The following is a 26,102-nucleotide window of genomic DNA, read 5'->3' on the forward strand; positions in this document are numbered from 1 at the left end:
ATAATTTATGGTATGAAATTGTGAAATTTTGAATTTTATTAAGCTAGAAATTATTGAATTTATATATTCAAAATTATATATAAGTTTTTTAATAATTTTATTTAATATTTAATTAAACCGGTTGAACCCCGGTTGAACTCCGGTCAAACCATTGAACCAGTGACCTTACCAGTTTATTGACTGGTCCGGTTCTCGCAACCTTGGTTAGAATTGATTGTTAATTGCCTAATTGATTATTAATTGTTAATAGGCTTCGTTGCTACAATGTGCCTGTTGATTGCCTAGTTGGAATCGATTGCTAATTGCCTAATTGATTGTCAATGTGATAGTGTGATTATAATTAGATAATAGGCTATGTTAGAATTGATTGTTAATTGCCTAATTGATTAATTGTTAATAGGCTTTAATTTCTTAATTGGAATTGATTGCTAATTGCCTAATTGATTCTCACTATTATTGTGTCAAATTAAGATATTATTGTAGTATTGACTAATATGTCTATTTTCGTATTAGTTATTTTAGAAATTGAGACTTGATTGTTGTTAAAGTGTAGGTGAAGATATATATATTTCAAAATTTAATTTTAAGTTTTTGACTATTTCATATTTTTATTTAAGTTGGATCGGGTCAGTTGGTTCAACCTGTAATCCACCGGTTGAACTAGTGACCTGATAGTCTCGATCACCGGTTTGGTTCTGACAACTATGCCTTATGCTACTCTTTGGCCCCTCCGGTCTTCCCTCTCAAAAACGACGCCGAATTTGGAACGAAGCTGCATCATCAGTCACTGTAAGCTCTTCCCTCCCATTCCTCTGTTTCCAAGTACTTCGCATAAAACCTACACATACCCACAATCCAAATTTGTATTGCTATAATCTATTTCATCAATGCCTTCGATTTCAAGAAGCAAAACGATGGTGGGTATGTTTCATAGGTACCTAAACTATCTGAAAAGTCCTTCCTTTTCTCCATTAACCCTTCAAGCTCCACGTCAAACTGAAACCACACTTCAATTGCCAGTTTTTTCTTCTTTTCAGCACTCCCCTTGCCATATTTCAAGATCACATGCTTCTTGTGTTTACTTAATTCAGTCTTCATCACTGCATATTCACTCTTTTGGTAAACATGTTGTTCCAATGCGGAATTATTGTTCAAAAACTGTCTCAGTGATCCAAAATTCTAGCTTTAGTGTGAATGTTGAAGAAGTTAATGGTTTAGAGAGCTATGTTGATAAGGTTTATAACTCTGTGATGGATAGTTCACTAGGTTTTAACAATTTGGAAAATGCCCTTGATCAATTGGGTGTTCCATTGTCTACCCCATTGGTCACCGGGGTGTTGTATAGGCTTCGTTATGACGAAAAGATTGCATTTCGGTTCTTCACTTGGGCTGGCTGTCAACAGAATTATTCACATGAGCCTTGTGCTTATAATGATATGATGGACATCTTATCTTGTACTAAGTACAAGACAAAGCAGTTCCGGATAGTTTGCGACATGCTGGAGTATATGAAGAGGCATAACAAGAACACGGTGCCAGTTGAAGTCCTCTTGACGATTTTGAGGAGGTATACAGAGAAGTATCTGACTCGTGTGCAGAAGTTTGCGAAGAAGAAGAGGATAAGAGTGAAGACACAGCCAGAAATAAATGCATTTAACTTGCTCTTGGATGCCCTGTGCAAGTGTTGCTTAGTTGAGGATGCTGAAGGTCTGTATAAGAAAGTTAGGAAAAGGATCAAGGCGAATGCAGATACACACAATATATTGGTTTTCGGCTGGTGTAGGGTTAGAAACCCGACTAGGGCAATGAAATTCCTGGAAGAGATGATTGAATTGGGTCATAAGCCTGACAATTTCACTTACAACACCGCCCTTGATACCTTTTTCAAGGCAGGCATGATAACCGAGGCACTAAATCTTTTCGAATTCATGAGAACGAAAGATTCAACCATATCTTCTCCCACTGCAAAGACTTATGCAATTGTAATTGTGGCGCTTGTGCAAAATGATAGAATGGAGGAGTGTTTTGAACTTACGGGGCATATGATTAGCAATGGTTGCCTTCCTGATGTTTCAACATACAAGGATATAATTGAAGGGATGTGTTTGAATGGAAAGATAGATGAAGCTTACAAGTTCTTGGATGAGATGGGAAATAAAGGTTACCCTCCAGATATTGTTACTTATAATTGTTTCCTCAAGGTCCTTTGTGACAATAAGAAGTCTGAGGAAGCCCTTAAACTATATGGAAGAATGATTGAATTCGGTTGCCTTCCTAGTGTTCAGACTTATAATATGCTGATTTCAATGTTTTTTGATATGGATGATCCTGATGGGGCATTTGAGACTTGGCACGAAATGGAGGAGCGAGGTTGCAGACCGGACACACACACTTACTGTGTGATGGTTGAGGGGCTATTTCGCTGCAATAGAATTGACGACGCTTTTATTCTTTTGGAAGAAGTGATAAACAAGGGAATAAAGTTGCCATATAGGAAGTTCGATTCCTTTTTGATGCAACTCTCGACAATTGGTGATCTCCATGCCATTCACAGGCTTTCAGATCACATGAGGAAGTTCTATAATCATGCTATGGCAAGACGTTATGCACTAAGCCAGAAGCGTAAGAGCATGAGTTTGAGAGGAAAGTAATAAGTTCTTGATTGGTTTTGTGCTACTAATTGTCATCGGACCCTGGAGGAGGCGAAGACACAAAGTTAGGACAGCTCTTTTCATGATAGGTTCAATGAATATTACCTGCAACCATGGCAGGTTTTTCATGATTTCATACGCCTTAAAGTTCATCACTGCACCATTTATTGGACTATTTCATGACAACAACTAGTTGCGCATCTAATGTGCTTGACTTGTTATGCTATAAAGTGTGAAAATTTTCATCACTGGATCTTATTTTTGCTCACTTTTAGCTCGTCCATTGAAATTCTGGAAGCTTCGATGATGCAGTTTGATTGTGCATTGTTGCTTAGTTGATGCAACCTGCTGATCTAGCGATTTGAAGATCCATGCCTGGATTTTATGGCCTCATGCATTGTGGTTGTGAACTTTTAATAATTCCATTTGTGAGATTCTGTTTGGCATTTTGACGAGGCTACAGTATGCTGTGCCTTCGGAATTATCTCAATTGTGTAACAATCATAACAAGTGGGCCTTTTTTTCAATAAGATCATTATACTTTTCCTTTCTAAACTTTTGGGCACATTGTATTTTCCTATTTCCATTTCCTCATTTCTTTTCTTCATTCACTTTGTTAAAGAGGGTAGTTTGTTTTGCTGGAGAGTTTAGATCAGGTAACTAGGCAAGTGACTTAATGCGAGATCTTTACTTTGATTGCTTTCTGTATCTATCTATTAATCTATTAATATATAATAGGAGAGTAGTAGGTCCTTTACTCGACAAGTGGCGCGTCCAATGCTTGACAAGTGCTAGCTTTCATTGTGTGACATGTGTAACTTATCAAAACAGCAGCTGTGTGAAATTTAAAATTTGAAGCTTAGCAGGGATTTTCCCAAAAAGAATAGCTCCAGTAATATTGAATCTTTTTCCATTTCAAATCCATGATTTGAATCTCTCTCTTGCTCTCATTTCTCATTTTGCTCTGCACTCTGAAGAAGTAGCTTCAAATTTTTGGGATTCATTTGGTGTTTACTTTCATTTCCTCCCCGTATCGGCACCAGTGACATCGGCACCGTCTACCTCTGCCTGGTCCGACTTGCAGAAAGTACTAGCCTTAACCTTACACAGTTGGCACTTCTTCATCATATCTACCTTCTCTGTTTTGAACCGTGTTCATCATGCCTCAGTCTCAAAGAAGATACATTCAGGTGAGTTTTTGTGAATTATTTTCACTATTTTTTTTTAAAAGCTTATATAATTGTTTACATCTACCAAATACTCTGTTACCTATCTTTACTAACCCATCTTCCCACCGAAGCAGAGAAGAAGAAAGCTAGGGCCTTCCACGAAATGCAGGCCAAGGTTGAGAAAGAGATGGACAGTGTTTAAGGTTTTTATTTTCCCCTAAAATCAGATTTTTACTTATTTAAGCCTATTTGTTTCATTTTATCTGTTAATTTTAATTTAATGTTCAATGCTGAGGTTTTGTTCAAGTTGGTAGTAAGTAGCAACATTTTCTCAAGGTTGTTGAAGATGGAAACCTGACTCTTACCCTTCAGGAGGCAAATTGAGACAGTTAATTTCTTTTTTCAATATTTCTTTTCTATATGTGAAATCACTTGATATGGTATGGTATGTGATTCTAAAAGTGTAAACTAGACAAAATTTAAACGGAAAAATATAAGCTGATTGTTGATAAGCTGTGATCTGTGGTTGGAAAATGTGATGGAATTGACTGAGATTATGGTGTTGTGGTAACATGTAGGTAGATGAAGAGGATTGTTATGCAGAGATCCTAAAGAATGCTATTATCATGTGAGATGAATCAGCACTCCCATGAGTGGATCCAGCAACAACACAATCGCTACTAAAGGACTGCTCATGCCAAGGGACAGCAAATAGGAGAATAAGGCTAAGGATTCCAAATAAAGGATTTGTCCTCCTTTAGCTACCGTAATTTGTTTCCAAGGTTCAATGCCATAGTTTTTCTTATTTTGTTTGTTACAGTATAGAACTTGAGTTCAGGCTTATTAGTCCTAAAGATGATTGGTGTGAATCATTTAGTACGTATCCCATGACCTATGATCCCTGTTTTTGAATGGTGCCACAGGTTTCATCAAATTCATTTAAAAAATTGTAGAGTCTGCTATGATTATTTCTACGTGTTTTTAAAATTAAATATATTTTTTATAATTGCAGCTGGAGTATTAGTATCAAGAAATTAAATATATTTTCTCATATCTAATTAATGAACAACATTGTGGATTGGATTGGACTGACAATAGCTTAGTGGTTAGTAGAATCACTACTTTTCTTAACAAATGATATTTGAGAAGAGAAAAAATCTCGACAGATATGAGGAGGAATAATTTTCGTAACTTATATGTTTAGTTGTAGATAATTACCAGCTAATTGAATTTATCAAACAACTTTCTTTTAACATAGTAATTCACAGAAATGTGTATTCAAGCTATGTGTATTCTTACTGTATGTGCTTCAAGATGTTATTTTACAGTTATAAGTTGGTTTACCCATGGCTCTTTAGTAAACAAAGCTCAAAGCTGCAAGAATGCACATTTATGTCAGGCTGGCGTAGCAAAGATGCTATCCTGGAAGAGGAACAAGAAATACCAACTCAGGTAGGAATACAACAATCTTTTCATAAATCATATGATGGAGTTTAGCACACAGAGTACATCATTTTCTGTCAGATACGTCGACTATGTGGCTAATTTACAAGCATGGAGGATAAAACTTTTGAAACATATAATTAAAATTAAATATCAAAACACATGGACCACTGTGATTGCAAAAATACATGGACCACTAAGTTGAACATTAGAATTTACCACCAAATTTTGTGAATATTTTGAGCGTTTTTTCCCATTTGTTTTAAACTCTTATCTTTTTGGCTTTTGAGATGATGCATGATGATAGGATACTATTTAGCATTTTTGAAGAAATGAATTTATATAGAGAGAGAATATGATTTTATATGTGATTTTGTATGAAGAAATCTTAAAGATTATAAGACATTGTATTAACTAGCCTTTTAATTATATATATCTTACATTAGGACTGATTTGTTTCTCCTTTTTTTTCCCTGTTCTCTTTTTTGTACTTCTTTGGACATCTGTTTGATTCTACAAAATGATATCAATGCAAGTTTATAGATAGCTAGATTAATTTGTAACAATCCATTCAGTTTCCAAACAATATAAAAAATAAAAATTGTTCATAGTCAAAATGATGCCTAAAGAGATCATGTATATGTTAATGAAGCTTTTCAAAAACTCAGTGTCTAAATTTGATTTACCAAATATATTAAGTTTGTCTTTTAATTAAATTTTTATTAATACAAGTATTTTTGATTAAATTGAAAGTTAAAATTTTCAAAAATCCAATTAAATTACATAAATTGTATAGCCGTAAGGTTGGTGATATGCAATGATACGACAGCAGATGGGAGAATACACATATATGAGGGGAAGAAAAAATTTCTTGGTGCAATTTCCTTCTGTGCGATTTAATAACAAATTGTGCCCTGTAATCATATATTTCAAAATTAAAAATAAACAACAAAACTGATTGAATGGATTGCCAACGAAGTCCAAAGCTTCTTTGTGTCCTTTGTTGTGTGTGTTATTGTGGTAATGTTTTGGCAGAGAAGATACAGAATGTAGTAGGTCGATGCTGCTGTTAGAAGAGTGTCTGGCAAAGGAAAGAGAAGATGGTGGCAAGTGGAAGATAGAGTGGTTCGGAAGAAGAGGAGAGGAAGGAGAAGCCAGTGAAGGGTGAGAACAAGATCAAGCACAAAATGAAGATTGATTCATAGTTGGAAGTTCTGGAGAAAACTTATGCTGGTAGGTGAAAGTATTTTAACCATTTTTGAACAATATTGTAATTTTCCTTTTCTTTTGTTGGTTTTTTTCCACGGTTTTCGTGTTGTGCATTTTTTTGGTTCAGGGGAGGCTTACCCTTCAGAAGTAGTGCAAGCTAAGTTATTTTGAGAGTACTTTCGAGTATTGGTAAGTGGTAACTAAGACCTTTATTTTGGGCATACTTTCAAGTAAGATGTTTTTGTTAAAAGTTTTTCGAATGCATTCACTTTGCCAGTAATTTCTGTTGCCATGCCTTCATAAAAATCACAGCTACCTGCACTACTGAAGATCAGTTTAGAGATTAATGCCATCAACCTACTCAAAAGAGATATCTTTGGCAGAGCTTTAGGGACTACTTGATGAGAAAGAGGCGAAGTTATCACACTACAAGAGGTAAGCATGTTCAATTCTCTCAAGACTCTAATGAGATATAGATATTGATTTTGTTAATTAGTTGTGATTGAAGTATGGAAGGGAGTATTAGTTCATTGAGCAATTTTGCGAGATGAAAATTCTCAGATGTCAAGAGGCATACATCCATCTCCTGGCATTGGTAATTGAAGCAAGTAATGCTGAAGAAATGGATGAGGAACATTTTTGTACATGTAAGTGCTCAATATTCATGGTAGGTACATTTAGCATCTTAAAACAAATATTCCTATATAAGCAATTCTACTCAACCATTTAATTATTTTTTACAGATTTTTGAAAATTAAAAAAAAAAAAGAAAAAAATAACTAAGATAACATTCTTAGCACACTTATATGTCCATACAAGATCAATGTATGAAGAATTTTTTTTGTTATTTTTCAGCACATCTGAAATTGTGCAATTCAGACTGAAAAAGTAATAATTGAAGTTGTCTTAAATAAACAGTAGTTTTCTATTATTAGAAAATTAAGTAGGCTTAGGCATCTCTTAAAACATAAAAAACAAAAGTCGCTAAATATACGTATGTCATGTTGTATATCATATATATTTTTATTGTTATTCGTTTATAATGTATAATCATTTATTGGTTTGAATTATGATTTCTTAAATGTTCTTCATATCTATGTGTCATTTTGATTTAAATGGAGGAGAATATGAAAAGTCGGTTGAACACCTTTGCTACCTCTTTTTAGATTCGGAACTTCAACGAAGAAACAGATTCGATTTGTTGACATACTATAGTCGTGTAAGTGATGTTGTAAAAATACTTTAGTGACCGTAGCATCATCATTCTTTTTGCTTGATTCTTTAGGTTACACTTAGTAAGGATGAAAGTTATTACTTTATAAACGATAATTGAAACTTAATTTGTAAATATGACACTTGGTTTACTATTTTTTTTTCAATTTTTTTTGTGAGATATCTGTAAAAGCTACTTGGATTTTTTTTTTTACAATCCTTGAATAACTTGGTGAATAAGTGCATTGGTTTTGCTGCTTTATAACCATCAACTGGAGGAGGGGTGGAAGGTGTTTAGATGTGCTACGGGTACTTTGTTATTATTTTGTTTATTCGTGTCCATCTATATCCTAGGGATAATCGTCTCCTTCTCTTCCTTTATGTTTCACAGCTTTTTGTGGCAGCTGATAGCCTGACAAGGATTATACCATGTTTAACTTATGAAAAACTTGAGATCCGAGATTATTGATGCTGATATTATGAGCTGGGCAAACAATAAAGTGAAAAAAAAGTTTCAAAGGTAATCAACCAAATATTTATCAATTATAAGTTATCAATCTTTTATCATGGATACATTGTAAACTGGCTCCCAAAATCTTTTTAATTAAAAATTAGTATTTAATTAAAGGAAGAAGGTCATAAGTCATAACAGTTCCTTTGATATGTCTTTTACAGTACTCCCATATCACGTCTGATTGGAAGTATCTACAGCAAAAATGTTTTGCAGTAAGTAATATTAAAATCAGTTTTTATCATTTTTTTAGTATAGTATCAAACTGAACCTCGTTCTAATTAAGTTAGTATCTAGATCATAATCCACTTTTGTTTTTATTTGTAACATATTTTTATTGTTGACCCAATTTGGTATATTTAATCATATTTTACAAATGTGATATTTATTAAGCTCTGTATTAGTGGGTTTTGCCTTTGATTTTATTTTGTTTATTTACTTTTTTAGGGAAAGCCAGGCTTCAAACATGACGCCATTCCTCTTTGAGAGCAAAACTATAATTATCTCTTAAAAGAACTATTGAACATATAAATAGCAAGTGAAGGATTTAAGTTTTTCATTCTATTGATCTGTAAAAGGGGCAGATCTTTTGCTATGAAAGTCCTTAAATCATTGAGTTTCATTCTAAATATTTTTATATTCTTATTTCTCATATTTGGATCGAAGGTATCAAAAATAATATTTATTGAATGTCTCTAAGATATTGAAATGGTGAGAAAACTAATTTGTTAATTTCATAAAATTTATATATATTTTTTTACCTTTATTTATAAATAATAATATCAATTAGCGAGTTTCAGTAGTCGTATGCCAAAGATTATGGAAAAACTATGTTGTATTATAGTCTATATTAATAGCAAGGAAAATTGGCCAATAGTTGGTTTTAGAAAATTTTACTATACCATTTTTTCAAGCATAGAATTCTAAATGTATAAGTTTTCTTACAACGGTATACTAGCAAGTTTGGATCAAACAAGCTCATTCAATTACACGTTTTAAGGATTTAAGAAAAGGTGAAAGCTCAACATATAAGATTTTTTGCTTTTAGAAATATGTATATGCAAAAGAAAGAAGAAAGAAAAATAAAGAACACTGACAAATCAAATAAAGAAGAAAATAAAAGAGAAAAGAAAAATAAAGAAACTAAAGGAATACAAAAAAGTGAAGAATTGAACAAACTATGTATTTATTTTTGTTCAATTTTATATCATTGTCAAAAAAAATTATCATTTAGCTATGTTAAAAACATTCATTAATAATATTTTAACACTATGTTTAAAATTTTACATGCGCATACATATAAAATATAAAATAATTTTTAGATAAATTGTAATGATATTTTGATATTTTATTAATATTAAAATATAAATTAAAATTTTTAATTATTTTTAATGTCTTATTTTAATTATATCAAGTATTTAAAATATTTTTTGTTTTAATAAATATTAAATAATAATATATAGTATATCTAAATTTATTTTAAGAATATATGTTAAGAATAAGATTGGACACGCTGACACGTGATGGTATTTAGGTGTCTAGGTGTGTCTGGAGAATAATTTTTTATTTTTTATTAAGATACGGTCGGACACAGCAGATACGCATGTCGGACGAATGTCGGTGAGTGTCGTGTCTGAAATGTGTCTGACACGTGGACACAACATCTCAGCAAAATGTCCGTGCTTCATAGCTCCAACATAATTTAAATTTTATAAAATTTATATCCTTTGAGAATTTGTGTGTGCAAATTGATTGAAGTTGGTATCATGCATGATTATGTTTGTGAAACATTAATCATAAATGAATGTAAATTCTCTCATTTATATTTTTTCTATTATTGAATAAAAATTATAAATAATTTGTTCATTAACTTTTTTTCGTCTATTTATTATTAAGAGTAAAAAAGGTGTAGGTTAAAAATATTTATCAGTTTAAACATTAATATAATAAAAAAATTGAGATAAACAGTTTTTTTTTATACTAAATAAATTAATTCTTTCAATAAATATATGTATTAATGTTTTTGTATACGAACTATACATAAATATAATAAAGTAAATTAAGTAAAAGATTTGTGTGTAATGCGAACTATATATTAGAGGTCTAATAATATAACTAAATGTCATTTAGTTGGTATTCGTACATTATATGATTACAATATAAATTATTTTTATTAAAATTTTAATTTTTTTAATTGTATTACAATAATGGATGTCTCAATCATTTTGGTATCATGCTTGGTGACCATGTGGAACGCTAGCTCCTTTGGTTCTTTTTGTGCACATTTCTGATTTTCACTTGAAGTTAGAAGATGTCTGGCACCTTGGGTATTGGCGGTGAGATATTTTTTGCACAATGATTCCGGAAGAAGTTAAACTTGATTTGATGCTCTTTGATCCTATCAAGCAGGCAGGAGATAAAACAGGTTGGTTTTGGACAAACTCAAATACTCTCACCTACTCGACTAAAAGCGGGTATGAATGGCTATTGAAGAAGAAATTTGGCTGGAATGATAATGAAAATTGGCTTTGGCTTTGGCGCTTGAGAATACCGGAGAAGATAAAGTGTCTGCTCTGGCTTTGCCTCGACAACGGAGTTCCCACAGCTAGTTACCGATTTCAAAGAGGTATTTCTACTTCTGATTTTTGTCAGAGATGTTATCTTGCTCTAGAGGATATTAACCACTGCTTTAGGACTTGCCAAAAAGCTCGTCAGATTTGGATTAGCTTAAATTTGGGAATGACCGCTGAGGACTCTAATTTGGATTTTGTGTCTTGGATTTGTTCTAACCTCAACAAAAATGAGTTTCTCTTTGCAGCGGCCTTTTGGTGGATTTGGAGGGATAGGAACAATGATATCTTCCATCAAGATGATCCATGGAGTAAAGAGAAAATTGTTCACTTAGTTAAACATGCTGCTCGAGATTTCTCTAATGTTGTTATCAACCAAAAACATATTATTCCTTCTTCTTTGAAATATAACTGGGAACCACCTCCAATGAATGTTTGTAAAGTGAACTGCGATGCAAGCGTTTTTGAAAATGAGCAATTAGCTGGCTTTGGATGTATTATTAGAGACAGCATGAGAATTTGGATAAAAGGTTGTTCTGCCAATATACCTCTTTCTAGTGTTCTCTGTTGTGAGCTTCATGCTATTTGGAGAGGGCTTGTTATGGCTTGAGATTGCGCGTGCAAAGATGTCATATGTGAAACTGATAATCTTGATGCGTTTCTTCTTGTTTCGCGAGGCACAACCAGCATGATTAGGAATGTCTCTGATCTGCTTGACAAAATCAAAGAGATGCTCAGCGCAATTGGACAGCTACTTTAGTGCTCATCCAGCGAGAGCGGCTGATTTAATGGCTAAGACTGCTATTTTAAACAAGCAGGTGTATCTAGAGTGGTTACTGTCTCCTAATAATTTAGACATTATTATTAGAGAGGAGTACTACTCTTTTTCTTAGGTCTTTTTTCTTTATGTTTTGTTCAGTCACAAAAAAAAATATTACAATAATGGAGTATAATAATATTTATTTAAATATACAAACATAATAATTTTTATATTTAAGTAGAATTCACTAATATGGACTAAAAAAATAAAATTATTTTGGCTTCTAAAAATAGAAGATGAAATAATCTTATACATTGTACAATAAATTTTTAATTTTTCATACATAAAATATTTTTTAAATTAAAAATAACAACTATTATTATCAATAAATAAATATCAATAAATTTTTATAAAAGAATAATATTTGGTCCGGACGCAGCCCAAATTTTACACTAGTATATATATATATATATGATAAAAATGTAGTAGGTGGTTGGTTGCTCAACAAGTGGAGCTTCAAATGGTCGACAAGTGTTAGCTTTCACTGAGTGACACGTGGTGAAGCAATAAAAAATTGTTAAAATAATAATAAAAAATCAAAATTCCGTGAATAAGATAAGTATGGGGCGGGAATTTTAACCATAGGTGGATTTGAACAATTTTGTTGTATCCCTTTTGTTTTTTGGTTTTTCCCACAGTTTAGGTGGATTGTGAAGTGAATTTTGTGTTAAAAATTGATATGTGAAACTTTGTGTCATGGTGTTGTGCACTTTTTTCTTTGGTTCAAGGGAGGCTTACCCTTCAAAAGCAGTGCAAGGGAGTTATTCTGAGCATACTTTCGAGTATTGGTAAGTTGTAGAGCTTTATTCCTGTCTTCTACTTCAGTAACAAAAAATGAAAGAGAGAGAAAAAAAAAAAAAACAGAGAAGGCTCTATTTTGAGCATTCTTTCTTGATTTACTACCATACCTATTATTCATTTGTTCACTTTTAAGTCTTTCATGTTTGATAAATATGTGATGCAATGATTTAGGACTTATTCTTATGAGAAAAAGGAGAAGTGAATGGATCCATGAAAAAAGCGGCTGAACATTTTATTGAAACAGCCAAAAATTAAACCCTAAGAATGGAGAAACTTTAAAATATCTGGGTCATTATTATAGCCCCATTTCCATTGATACTAACAGCGCCCTTAAGTGTTATCAATGAGCTGTTGCTCTCAATCATGGTGATTCTGAGGTGAGGTTAGTTGTTCCACATTTGTTCCTTTTTAGTGATACAAAAAGTAATAATTTAGCTTTTGAATTGTATAACAATGAGGGCATTTTGTAATTTTGTTTATGCTTTAGGAAGTACAGAGACATTTTGGACAGTTCTAAGAAAGTTTGGACATGATAATGATTTTAAACTCTGAGATAGCTTCCTTCCAGTTCCATCTTAGAAGGCTCTTGAGCAGGTCATATTTTCATTTTTTTTACTATCTTGAAGTTCTAATTTTTTTTTACGTGGTATTTTCATTTAATGATTTAATTGTTATTTGGTTCATACAATTCCATAACAAAAAATGTGTCTAATTGCTAAAGTAGAATAGTAAACGTTAGACATATAAATTGTACTAACGAATTTAGTTGTAAACTACGAATTTGAGCTACAGACATTACATATAGTGGAGGCAATGCACGATGAAGTAGCTTTGACAAATAGGTAGTCTTGCTTTTCATTAATTTTTTGTGATAGTGTGATAGTATTGTTATTTTAATTTTTTTTGTCCTCTGTTAGCAAAATCAAAATTTATCTTCTATTCTAATATAATTTCTTCTTATGGAGGCAACATGTCATCACTTTATGGTTAGTTGGTTGTTCTATTTCAATTTGTGCCGAACTAATAATCATAGACCTATAAATATAATTAAACTCATCTTTCTGTTTTTTTCTTTATTTTGTTTTGAGTTATTAACCCTTCATTCAGTTGACATTTTGTGGTCACAATATTATGATGATAATTTTTTTCATAAGCTTTATACGTCATTGAGAATGTGATATGTAGGTCTTCAGCATTTTGTTTCTTTTCTCTTTTGAAATTTAGCTGAAATGCAGATTATTGCTGTATAATTTACATGTCCACTATGTATTATATTCACATGATGTTTCCAATTATCCATGTAATTGAGTTTGTGGCAGTCAAATATGGTGGCTGCCCCAACTGAATATTGCTTTTGTCAAGCATTTGGACTTTTGTTAACTTTTTCTTTTCTCAAGTCCTCTAAGTTTTGTCATGCTTTTATATATGGAGTTCTTTTGACATTTGATTGGTTAATTTTTACTGCAGAAATCCAGTGACAATCTTGATAGTGTTCTCATGCCAATAGTACTGATAGATCAAGACTCGGATACTGAAGCAACAATTGTGCGCTCTTATTGACATGGTGACATGGCTCTTTGAACTTTATTTGTGCTCAAACTCTCAAACTTTGCAATCCATTTGAATGTATTAGTGTATTCTTAGTTAGATATTGTTGAAGTATGATAGCGTTGCTTTTTAGAGTTAGAGAAGATTTATTACTCCTCTTACTTTTGCTCTATTGTCAGTTTTTACATATCCCTCATGCCATGTCACTGTAAGTGAGAAGGTTGTGTTCAATGTAATTTTTTTCTCCTCCAAATCTTTATAAGTCAGTGATATTGCAATGTTTGATGGCTGAAATGAACAACTTGTTTGAGAAGTGATATTGTACACTCATATAAGAATAACAAGTTTCCTTTAGTTTTTCTTGTAATTTCTGATCAGTTCTAACTTCTAACCTTTAGTTTTTAAAGGTTCATTTAGTTCCTAAGAACTTAATTGAAAATGAAGTGAAACTATATGAGTGAGAGTAATTTAACCTTTTTTTAAAGTAACATTTGGTGCAGATATGTTTAAATTGTATTCAGAATCCTAATTATTACAGTTGGCGACTCTGAAGATTCATGTATAATGGTGTTTTGTTGGTCATGAACTGATAAAGAAAAATACTCCCTTTTAATGTTTTATGTATTCAATATACAGATACAATTTACAAAAGCCATTTGGGACAGTTGTTAACCATAATATGACGGTGTTGTAATGTTTTTTTTTTTTTAATTATTTGTCAGAATTAGTAGTGATAACTTTCTCAAGAGTCTTAATTTTGTCACTTTTACAAACTACTAGACAATCAGCCTTTTTGTTGGGATTTTACTATTAGAATGATTTATGATTTACAAATATCATTAACTTTTGGATAAAAAAAATGGTTATCACCACTAATAAGATGTTGAACTCTGTTCTATGTTCTATCTATTTCCCCCCTACAAAAGCTGTTTGATCTTGCCTAGTTTAAACTTAGTTGCATACTAGTATCGTTGGGCTAATCAAGTACTTGTCATTGTCAAGCAGACTTTAATTGAGCTTACATAACCTTGTTCAACTTTAAAAATAGTTAGGAAAACAAATCAAAATTTAGTTCACCAATCACCAAACATCTTTTGTAGTAGTTATTTAGTTACCAAGGTAATTTCCTTAATTATCACATATAATCAAAATATCTTTCTTCACCACTCATCTCCTAAATCACCATATGTAAAAGAATAAGTTGTTTAATGAAACAAGCGGATTTTTATTAAATAAACAAATTAAATTAAGTATTTACCATTATATGTAATTTAAATATTATTTATATTTTTACGTTGTATTACATATCTTGTTATTATTACAAAAGTAATAGGTATATACATATTTTGTTTACATTACAAACAAAATAAATTTATAAAAAAAATTTGCACGTATTTGATTTGTCAACAAAATAAATAATGCAATATTGTGTTATTATTTTTAATTAATAATCTATGTGTAATGCATTTAGGTCTTTTTTTGGGAGGTGAGAGAGCAATAACCAGATGGGCCCAGGTCATTACTAGGGTTATGGGCAGTTCTACTCAATTACAGTACAGTTCCTATTATGGGCATTCTAGTAATTCTACTCACTCACAATTTTCCCGCCGTTTCTCCCAAATAATCAGAGGTTTTTCCCGCCGACCCGTCCCTACCAGCTACCAACAACACTCAGACTGTGTGACTGTGAGTGAGAAAGAAATCCAGAGAGAGAAACCTTGAGAGAGAGCGAGATGAGTGCTTCGACGAGGAAGAAGGTGCAGAGGAAGTGCAAGATCAGAGGGCGCGTCCTCAAAGTCGAAGCTCTTGACGAGATCCTCTCCTTCGTCTCTCGATTCGAAGGCCCCGATGAGGACGAAGCCATCGATCTCCTCCTCGACGAACTCGAACTCGAACTCGAATCTCGTAACCTCAGTTCCTCACTCTCCTTTCATTTAATATTTCTTCCAATTTCAATTGCAATATAGTTTTCTGAATTCTGATGGAAAAAAAATTGCAGAGAAATCCACTATAATCGAGAAAGAGCCGGTGCACCGTGTGGTGAGCCGGCTGTTGCAAGCTGATGCGGCTGTCGAGGAGAGCTCCGATCCATGCTCTGCCGGCGGTTCTGCCATTCGCGTCGTCGATGCGTTCCTGGTCCCCAAGTTCAGATACGACCCTATTAGAAAGCAGTTCTACGAGTAGGTTACTTTTTCTTCCTTTTATTTTGCCCTCTTTTCTTTATCCCTCAAAGTTTTCCCTTGTTTAATTTTCATTCTGGTGGTGAAGATTGAACAATGACTAGAAGTTCTGGCAAATGAAACAAAAGAATGTGTTTAATTGATGAAAAAAATACAGACAATTTTGGGTAAATTACCAAAATTGGAACTTCTGATAAAATATTTACAATGAAAAAAAAAAGGTCTCATTTTGTTTGCTATGTGTTTGTGCAATGAGCAAATTTTATCTGTCTTGCCTGGTTGTAGGCTTCATAGCGATGTTATTAAAAATAAGACGGAGCTCTATTAACATAGGAAGTTTCAGTGCACAAAAGCTGAGGAACTTTGCTATATTAGTGGAAATCTGTTGATGAGTTATAGTTTGAATATATATTATTTTAATGTTTGTTGTCCTGCACTTGGATTTGTTTATCATATGGTGCAAAAATAGGTTTGTGTTTTTCATTTCAGGCACACAGGCAGCTTGCCTATTCATGGTGACGCATCAGCAAAAGCGGCCTTGTATAGGGATAGGTTTTTGTTGTTGTTCCAGAGGCTCTCTCGAGATCAGAATTTTTCGAAACCTGCTTTTGAATCAGAATTTTCACATTTTGGGAGCTGTGAGGTATTGGCGGATGCTGCAACAAGCCTATGAACTTTTAATCTATTAGTTTGTTTGATATAATGCGGAGAATCCGAAGAAAATAATCGTGTAGTATGCTATGTTGTCTTTGTCAGATATCTCCTATCCAATCTCTGGTTGGACAAACGGGTAGAAAATGGGTAATGGGAGTAATATCTCAGCTGGAGGATGGACATTTTTATTTAGAAGATCTTACCGCTTCAGTTGAAATTAATTTGTCTAATGCTATATCCTTTTGACAATCATTACTTATTATTATTGCTATTGTGACTTTTGTTGATGGTGGTGGTGGTGATATATGCTATAAATCGTGCAAGCCACAACATGTATTTCTTATAGGCACGCATGTAATGTTATCAGTTTCTTTGACTATCAATACAAGATAACTACAGGATTCTTTTCTGAGAACACCATAGTTGTTGCTGAAGGCGAGATGCTGGCATCGGGAATATTTCAGGTTCTTCTTAGCATACTCTGCTCTATCTCAAAATCCGTTATCTTATGCACTTTTTTACACCTAAGTGAACACAGTTTTTTCTTAGGTGTAAATTGAATCATATAAAAGTTCTTTGTTCCTTCTATTAAGGGTTTATCTTATAAAGAAATTTAGCATGAAGAAATATTAAGGTTACCTGTGTCTTGCTTTTAAGTTTTAATCTTGCTGTTTAATCTGTTTTTATTTTTACTTGAGATGGTTTGATAATTGATGCATCTGTCTTCAGGTTTTAACGTGTGGATTTCCCCCACTGGAGGATAGGGATAAGTCACTTAGACAAATTGCAGGGCATGATTTTTTCGGTAGTGGTACTTTAACGAAAGAGGAAACTGTATCCTTACTGTCTCCTTTTTATTCGGTAGCATGTTAATTTTTATGAAATTTAAGTGTGTCTAGGAATGTACTCAAGTGAGATTTATTATCCTTTACTATTACAATAGATCAGACTGGCAGACATGGAGAAAAAAGCAGTCAATGATATGTTTGTTATTCTGTCTGATATTTGGCTAGACAATGAAGAGGTATTTTGAGTTGTCATTTTCTTTATTTTTTCTTCTCTTTTCTCTAGCTCCTTTATTTTCAAGCTAGATTGTTATAATCTTGATGCTGTTTCTCCGTAGAGAAGGCTATGGGAAAGCTGGAGACTGTGCTTGATGGTTTTGAGAGTGTGGAAGTTGTTCCTTCCTTATTTGTCTTCATGGGGAACTTCTCTTCTCATCCATGTAACCTTGCGTTTCATGCTTATTCAACCCTCAGGTGAGTTTCACTTAAGATGTTATTACTTCTCTCATGGATTCTGAAGTGATTTGTCGTTATCATTATAACAGCACTAATAAACACCATTGTTATTACTTATTGCTTTGAAAAGGACAATAATTGAAAAGCCTCTTTATGCAGGTCACAGTTTGGAAAGCTAGGGCAACTAATTGCTGCCCATCCACGGCTAACAGAGCACAGTAAATTCCTGTTTATTCCAGGTCCTGATGATGCAGGTAGTTGATTCTTGATAATCACTTGCAATTTCTATTTTTATTTTCTGCAATATTAGTGACAACACTTTCGGAAAATTTTTTTCCCAGGCCCTTCAACAGTTCTGCCTAGGCGTGCTCTACCGAAATATTTGACAGAGGAGCTCCAAAATCACATACCAAATGCCATATTCTCAAGCAACCCCTGCAGGTTAATGGTCAATTTGAATAGGATTGCATGGGACATCTTCAGCTGTATATTTATGTGCTTCTTAGTTGCTGTGACAGCTGATGTCTTTCTGATTGTTCTTACAACAAATAACTTTTTGGTTGCAGGGTCAAGTTCTATACTCAAGAAATTGTATTTTTCCGCCAGGATATGCTGTATAGAATGCGTCGATCATGTTTAATGCCACCTTCTATGGAAGAAACTGATGATCCTTTTCAGCATGTAAAATTTCCTTTTTGCGTGCGGTTTCTGTTATTAACATGTCAATTTTGGTTTTAAAAATCTGAGAAAATTCTAATGGAAATGGTTTAAATTTCAGCTTGTGGCTACCATGACCCATCAGTCTCATCTCTGTCCACTCCCTCTAACTGTACAACCGATCATCTGGAACTATGACCACTGCCTTTATCTTTATCCAACTCCGCACACGGTACTGCTTTTATTTTAATCATGTTATTATCCTCATAACGTGAATAATGGGAACGTAAATGAGAATTAAGCAATGGCATTGTTAAATGCCCTGGGCTAACCATGGTGGAGTGCAAGTAATCTGATGCTGGTTTTCATGCCGTGATCTATCTATCGTTGCAGATTGTCTTGGGAGACAGAAGTCAGCAGAAGGCATTCAAGTACACAGGAATCACTTGTTTCAACACTGGTTCCTTCTCAATTGACAGCACTTTCGTGGCATACCGGCCTTGCTCTCAGGAAGTTGAATTGTCAGCCTTGTAACAGGATAGTTCCTCTTGGTTTTGTCATTCTCTAACCATTCTTTAATCAGAGATCCAGGAGAGATGAGTGGTATCGGTGCATCGCTGTTCTTTCGTGCCACAGCTGTTAATGTATAATATAGCTTAATTACCTTGGCCAACCAGAGAAAATTGTTGTATAGTAGGAATGTTAGCCTAGTTGAGACAGTTTAATTTTATTTGGATAATTATTGTTAGTGCATACTACAGGAAATTTGCTCTTTAAATAGTTCTATAACATTAAATAATTGAGATATCAACCAAGGCTTCAAGATTCATCAAGGAGGAAACTTACTGGGGATAGGGATGGCCACCTTAACACATTCAACATGTTCAGCCCTGTTAATTGAGGTTTTGCTAGATAATGTAATAATTCGTATTTGTCTAGCCTGAAGCTGCCTGAAGCCTTATTTTTGTACCTTTTGATCCTAACCATCAAAGGGTTTAACTACAGATAATCTAAACCTCAATTACTGTTTTTCACCCTTCTCTCCAAATAAGTTTGTAACCAATAGGATGGTTTTCGCCTTGGATTTTAAAAATGGATTTGTAATGAACTCATATTTCTTTGTTCGTAAGAAAATATGTATGGTTTCTATGTACTTTTTTATTGCGTTTCCCTCGTATGGTTTGTAGGTATTTATTTAATAAATAATTCACAACTTTTTTTTAGGAAATAAGGATGTTTTAAGAAACGTGCAGTTGCTCCCGATAACCTTAAGCATGTTTATTGAGTTTTGATGGGAATACTAAGTTTACGGTTTAAGGGCCAGTTTGGTTAAACATCTTAAATAAGTTCTTTTAAAAAAAGAGCTTATAACATAAGAATTATAACTTTTAAATAAGTTATTTTGTGTTTAGAAAGTTATTATAGAAGTTTTTGTTTTAAAGTTGTGCATTAAATAGGAGTGATAAAATAGCTTTTGAAAATAGGAGAAGTCATATTTTTTAACTTCTTCAAAAGCTCTTAAATAACTTTTTGAAAAGTTAAAAGTTTATCTAAAAAATTGTACCAAACACTATTAATATAACTTTTTATAAGTCAAAAAGTTATATTTTAGCATTGTTCACACAAACTACAATGTTGTGACGTAATTTCTCTGATTTGTAAGCATTTTCCTTCAAGTTACAAATGAAAGTTTACATAAGTGCTAGGTTGAATCCAACTACATTGCCAATGGCAGAAACTTGTACACAAAAACGAAGATCCTAGTTAAATAGTAGCTAAATTTTATTGGTTTGAACATGCCTGAGCAATTGAGCATTATTTAATGCACCCGAGGAATGTATCCACTGGCAAAATTTGTAGGCTTGCTAGATGCCCATCGATCTCTGATCTAGACCATGAAACTAATCTTGGTCACCTAAGCCAACCTTATTTTCGGATGTTCCATACAAGCACAGCTGCATACAATGAAGGCATAGCCAATTAGACATGTGTTGAAAACAATATGAAGCATGGCTCAAATCTTCTCAATAGAAACAATTCAAACATTCTTGATTAGCATGGATCACTGAAGATATAGTTCAGCTCATCAAATTGGCTAGTCTTTTCAATTAATGAAGGGAACCCCAGACCCCACTTTTTTGGCATATTCCTTGTATTCACGTCCGAAAAACCGCCTCAGGAAATACTCTTCATAGGGTATTCGCTTAGCGAAAAAGCGCCAGACAACAACTGCAAATGCAACAACTGATATGGGGTTGCAAAGCATTATTTGAGTACCAACAGACCAAATGAAGAAACCGGAGTACCCTGGATGGCGCATAAATCCATATATACCGTGAGTAACCAGGCGGTGATCATCATGACGGTGAGTCCTTATAAGATGAGTAAAGGCATGCCCTGCTGTTAAAATAGCCAACTTCCTTATAACTTCCCCAATCACAACTATTGCCAGGCCCACATTACTAATAACCCAATATTCCTTTAACTCTGGAAAGAAAACAATCTCAAAAATGTATTCTGCCAATGAAAAGATCATTGCCAAAATATAGTGTGCACTAATTAGAAGGGAACTCAGGGTTACATTTGATCTCCCATGAATAACGATTGCTAGAATGAATTCAGAAGTGTGAAAGAAAAGTATTGCAAGGAACATCTGAGATAACTGTCTGCAAGCTGTGTAGCTGAAGATTTCTGTCATTTTTGCCAAATAAAGTGAACAAGTTTCTGCTGTTTTGCAGTGTGATTAGTTCTAATGTAATTTGCTATGCCACAGAAAGACTTTGCTGGTGAAAAATATCTGAGGTACAATTTGAACCTGAAAAAGATGCCGAGTAATGTAAAATTAGAGCTCGATATTGTATTATGTCACCAAGAATAAGCTTCAAGTAGTAGGACATCTGCAAAAGTATGGATACGGGGTATATCAAAAACAATTGAGCTTATTTCTCAAGCAAGCAAAAACTACACGGCTTGTTCATGCTAAGATAATCGGTTCCGATAAGTTGTTCAATGCAACATGCCATTAACTTTGTGGAGGGAAAAATACTTCAATTATCCATAGGTAGACAAGATAGATAAATTATAACTTTGTAAACAATTGAATAGTTGGTTTCCCATTGGATTGAAACGAAAACCAAAATTTCAACAAACCAATTTAGAAAAAAGAATCCATTTACTCTATTTCAAATTCTAGTGTTCTGGTCCATGAATTCAATATCCGTCCAAATTATATGATCAAACATATACTTTCAAAGTTTTATATACATATTGATATGCAAAAATAGAAATGTTAGAAGTTACCAATTAAACGGGACATGCATTGGGACATGAACAGAACAAGATAATCACCACAAAAATGAACAGAAGCAAACAATGCCTTTTCATTTCAACCCTTCACAAAATTTTATCAGTTCCCTTTACAAAAAGATAGATCCCAAGTCCCAACCCAAAGTAATAAAAAAAAAAACTCCAGAAAAATAATAAATACGCAAACTTATCTAACATCATAAAACAAAAGCATAAAAAAAAACTTTTGAAATGGTAAATGAACCATGCGGTAGAAAACAAAGAAGCGAAGATCACTGTCCAGAAATGAATTTACCTTGAAACGCAAATTCTTAGCGTCCAGCTCTCCACTTTCTCGAATTTCCAAGCGCGCCGTGGATTCCTATCAGGTAATAGAAAAAAATCGAAAGGACGAGGGCATCGAAATGAGAAAGGTGCGATTCGTTGTGAAAGGATTTGATTTGAAGAAAGACGCACAAAATGAGATTGAGATTGTGCGTCAAAAGAGGGATCAGAGTTGCAGTGTGACAACGAGAAGAATGAAAATGTGAAACCTATGTTTTTTTGGTTTGAATATTTGTTGAGGAAATTTTTGGATCATGAAGTGTTTCCCAAAAGTCTTAGGCCCAATATGCTGCGGCCCTCGGCCCAAATATGTTCTTGAAAAATAAATCCGATGGCTACCAAAAATACTGGGAAACGAATAAACCGTTTGAGTTCGTCTAACAGTTAGGTCACTAATCCATTTAAATATTGGGATTTAAATTTTACCTTGTAAGTACAGTTATTTATTGGCTAATAATAAACTTTTAAATGGAATTTCAGTCCGTCACGAATTATAAAAAACATTAGTTAATGACTATAGAAAACCGCATTGAAGATTCTAATTAGCCAAATTAAACCAAATTTGTATCACTTTATTATTGTTGCTGTTAGTGTTATTATTGTTGTTATTATTATTGTTTTAGGCCATTTGTAATTTAGTTCACTTTGTCTTGGTAAATTTATGAGCTAGGATATTGAAACTAAAAAGTATAAAATCTCTATATTTTGTACATATTTTTTTAATATCTTTTAATAAAATTTTTATTGAATTCTTGAAAAAATTGGGTGTAAAGAAAAAAAGATACTATCATTTATTTAACTATTATATCAGAAAATTAAATTGAAACAGAATGTTTTTTGTTTGATTTTTATCTTATTTTGGTTTTATTTTGTATCATGTCATTTTTTTAAGTGGCTCGAATATATATATATAGTAAGTATAGGTCCCTTAATAGTTACCACTTACAGCTACAGGACATAGAATGGAAATACAAATAACAAACACACTAAAAGGTTCCTTGGCTCCTTTAGTAGTTAATACAAACACGTTTAATTTTATTGGATGGCAATAGATAACAATAAATAGGGCCATTAAACAGCATTATTATCAGTTTTTAGTCAAAGATAGAGTGATTAATTTGGTGTTTGTGTGGGTCACAATGTGACAGGAATTAGGAAAAGGTCCCATTAGAAAAAAAAAGTAACTATATATAATATTTCTATTACTGCTGTACACTCTCATTTGTATTTTTAGCATAATTAAAAATTTGACGGCTACAACCATATGAGCCACAATAATAAGAAAATGCCACATCAAAAATTCAAAATAATGGTGAACTCATGAGTAACATTCCTTCATTTGCGCTTTGCCCTCCAACGCGGCATTTACACATAAGAGTTCAATTTCAAATTCCTAACTTGGAAAATTATATGTTTGTAGAATTGAGTGGAATAATAATATCTTAGTGATTATTGTACCACTAGTATCACAAATACTAGTCAATTAGTCATTGAGTGATGTAGAAGATTGTATAATCTTTTTTCAGAATGGTCATCTTAGATGGAGTTGTTACAAAGGAATATAAGGCTTTCATGTGTCCAAATCAATATATATGTGACAAAAATGTTGCAATTGCAATCATCCTAGGGAGACTAATTAATCATCTAGGGGATCATTACATCGCTACAACACTTAAGTCGAAAGTTATGGGTCATATTGGAAGTTTATTAATTATGATCCACATGCTATTGACAAATAAATTATTTCACTACTTTCATAACAAAAAGATTTTTTGTTAAGTGCATTATCCATTATCCATATGGAAGCTTGTGATCAAAAATATATTAAAAAATTAAAAATACTATTTATACACCAAAATTACTACCAATATATATATATATATATATATATATATATATATATATATATATTAATTTATTTTCAATGTGTATTTATATTTTAACATATATTTTATCTTGGTAATTGACTTTAGTGACTAATTTTTGGTATACATATAATATAATAGTTAAAAAATATATATTTCTTGGTGATGCTTGCAGTTCTCTCACTAAATTTAGATTTTTTATATTATTAATTTAAGAGTTTAATTTTAATATATTAATAATATAAAATATTTTATACATTTGTTGTATAATTATATTTATTTTTTTAATGACCATTCACATATTAATATAAAAAAATATTATTTTTATTGATGTAACATTATATAATTGAATGCACATATAAAAATATTTTTTACTGTATCAAAATTAAATTCTTATTTTAAAACTCACTTTATATAAAAATTTTATCTCAATGGTTTGAGGATGAAGAAAGAGCAAAAAAAAAAAGTAATAAAAACTCAAAAAAACAAAATAATAACTTGTAATTCAAGTAATGATGAACAAGAGCTCTTTCTAACTCTGTGATTGAATGTGAATGATCTTACTAGCTGTTGATCACTCATCTAACACCAAGGTATAGTTGCTTTGTGTAATACCCCACCACATGTAATTTTATGCTTAAGTTCGTAAATAAGAGGTGGTGAAATATTACGACCTCTAATAGTAAAAATGCGTACATAGATATATATGAAAAGAAATCTAACTAAGAATCTTAAAAAAAAAGTTAAGCAAAACAGAACTCGAAAGATGCATCACACTCAAAACCGTTAAGCATAGAAGAAGTAGGCAACAACGCACAGAAAAGATAATATACATGTGAATATAGAGTTCCAAAGAAACATATAGCTAACTCCAGACACGACTTACGAAACAAAGACAAGCCAGAGTATATATATATATATATATATAACCTCAAATAAACCCAAAACATAAGTGCAGATCTTGATTCTCCAAAGTCAACCTCTAAATATAAATTTATACAAAGGTAGAGAGTCCTACATATATAAATATATATACAAGATACAAAACATAATGTCCCAAAGTAGATATTCGCTTCAACAGAGTCTCCAGCACGCTCAACGAGATATCTTACGTCCTGCATCTGAAAAATAGTAGAATATGTATGGAATAAGAACTGAGGATTCTCAATATAGTAAAGGTGTTCGTATAGATAATAAATAATATCTCGAAAAACCAGAGGTATTCTAAAACTCTAATAATCCATACTCATATCCTAAAGTTTCCACTAAAGCAGAAATATGGTGACTTTGTCGATGATTCCTAATCTAACTCTTCGTTTTCGGTTCTCTGCAAACTTCCAATTCACCAAGTGAAACAACCCTCAGCGCCTTCTTCTCTCGCCAAAGGAATCTCTCAAAAACAAACACAAGCAAGACAGACAAGAAAAGCACAAATATGGAGACAGATACAACAATTAGGTCAAGAAGCAGTTAATTACAGTTAAGCAAATAGGCAATCCAAAACAAATGCATACTCAAACAAAACATACAAGTGCATATGATGCATGTTTGCCCTATGGCTGATGAGTCTCATCTGTTGGTTATACAGCCAAGTCCGATATTTCCGGTAGCAAACCCTGGACAAAAACACTACAATACGGAGTAAGTGGGACGAAACTGTAACCCTTGCATCTTAGCTGCGTAACCCATAGCAAGGGGAATAACCTCACCCTTACCTCTTACCCAGGTGGTGTTATAATTCTCAACCCGGAAAAAGAGTGACAAAACTCAACCCTTTCATCTTACCCGGTGTCTCAAACCTTTACCCGGAGCAAGTGGATAATGCCACTGCATCTTACCCGGTATCTCAACATATAACCGGAGAGAGTGCACAATGCCACTGCATCTTATCCGGTGATATATCTCAAGCGAATTCAATTTCAATATCAAGTTCATCCTCCA

The 26,102-nt window shown here is 32.9% G+C and overlaps 3 protein-coding genes across 23 annotated transcripts; 2 read left to right on the top strand and 1 right to left on the bottom strand.

Moving 5' to 3' along the window:
• Window positions 1-787: 787 nt before the first annotated feature.
• Window positions 788-8,847, top strand: LOC112750847 (pentatricopeptide repeat-containing protein At1g73400, mitochondrial). Of its 21 annotated transcripts, none has more exons than XM_072216887.1 (13): window positions 788-3,841; window positions 3,955-4,023; window positions 4,157-4,208; window positions 4,399-4,602; window positions 5,149-5,272; window positions 6,299-6,496; window positions 6,600-6,661; window positions 6,785-6,907; window positions 6,981-7,119; window positions 7,639-7,691; window positions 8,076-8,204; window positions 8,360-8,410; window positions 8,643-8,847. In XM_072216887.1, exon 1 carries the CDS (start codon window positions 888-890, stop codon window positions 2,649-2,651), a length of 1,764 nt encoding a protein of 587 aa, XP_072072988.1. In that variant the 5' UTR covers window positions 788-887; the 3' UTR covers window positions 2,652-3,841; window positions 3,955-4,023; window positions 4,157-4,208; window positions 4,399-4,602; window positions 5,149-5,272; window positions 6,299-6,496; window positions 6,600-6,661; window positions 6,785-6,907; window positions 6,981-7,119; window positions 7,639-7,691; window positions 8,076-8,204; window positions 8,360-8,410; window positions 8,643-8,847. The 21 variants fall into 21 exon arrangements, with proteins under 21 accessions (XP_072072988.1, XP_072072989.1, XP_072072968.1 ...); XM_072216888.1 differs by having other exon boundaries at window positions 6,304-6,496; XM_072216867.1 differs by having other exon boundaries at window positions 3,955-4,208; window positions 4,399-5,272.
• A 6,617-nt stretch (window positions 8,848-15,464) lies between these two features.
• LOC112750848 (DNA polymerase epsilon subunit B) lies at window positions 15,465-19,819 on the top strand. Its single transcript, XM_025799735.3, has 13 exons — window positions 15,465-15,839; window positions 15,934-16,114; window positions 16,604-16,757; window positions 16,871-17,002; window positions 17,155-17,232; window positions 17,498-17,602; window positions 17,712-17,792; window positions 17,897-18,027; window positions 18,169-18,263; window positions 18,351-18,450; window positions 18,576-18,690; window positions 18,788-18,898; window positions 19,060-19,819. The coding sequence occupies exons 1-13, from the start codon at window positions 15,668-15,670 to the stop codon at window positions 19,198-19,200; spliced, it is 1,596 nt and encodes a 531-aa protein (XP_025655520.1). The 5' UTR covers window positions 15,465-15,667; the 3' UTR covers window positions 19,201-19,819.
• Window positions 19,820-20,301: 482 nt separating this feature from the next.
• On the bottom strand, window positions 20,302-22,448 carry LOC112750849 (protein-S-isoprenylcysteine O-methyltransferase B). Its single transcript, XM_025799737.2, has 2 exons — window positions 22,268-22,448; window positions 20,302-21,481 (listed from the first exon to the last, which is right to left on the bottom strand). The coding sequence occupies exon 2, from the start codon at window positions 21,362-21,364 to the stop codon at window positions 20,771-20,773; it is 594 nt and encodes a 197-aa protein (XP_025655522.1). The 5' UTR covers window positions 21,365-21,481; window positions 22,268-22,448; the 3' UTR covers window positions 20,302-20,770.
• Window positions 22,449-26,102: the final 3,654 nt, after the last annotated feature.

The sequence above is a fragment of the Arachis hypogaea genome, chromosome 15, assembly GCF_003086295.3.
Source record: "Arachis hypogaea cultivar Tifrunner chromosome 15, arahy.Tifrunner.gnm2.J5K5, whole genome shotgun sequence".
Taxonomy (NCBI): domain Eukaryota; kingdom Viridiplantae; phylum Streptophyta; class Magnoliopsida; order Fabales; family Fabaceae; genus Arachis; species Arachis hypogaea.

Bases quoted from the DNA above. Each gene is read 5' to 3' on its own strand.
- LOC112750848 (XM_025799735.3), top strand. From the start codon at position 15,668: ATGAGTGCTTCGACGAGGAAGAAGGTGCAGAGGAAGTGCAAGATCAGA. The intron at 17,003-17,154 runs ATATCCTTTTGA...GACTATCAATAC, and splicing joins AAATTAATTTGTCTAATGCT to AAGATAACTACAGGATTCTT. The intron at 18,264-18,350 runs GTAGTTGATTCT...TTTTTTTCCCAG, and splicing joins TCCAGGTCCTGATGATGCAG to GCCCTTCAACAGTTCTGCCT.
- LOC112750847 (XM_072216885.1), top strand. From the start codon at position 888: ATGCCTTCGATTTCAAGAAGCAAAACGATGGTGGGTATGTTTCATAGG.
- LOC112750849 (XM_025799737.2), bottom strand. From the start codon at position 21,364: ATGACAGAAATCTTCAGCTACACAGCTTGCAGACAGTTATCTCAGATG.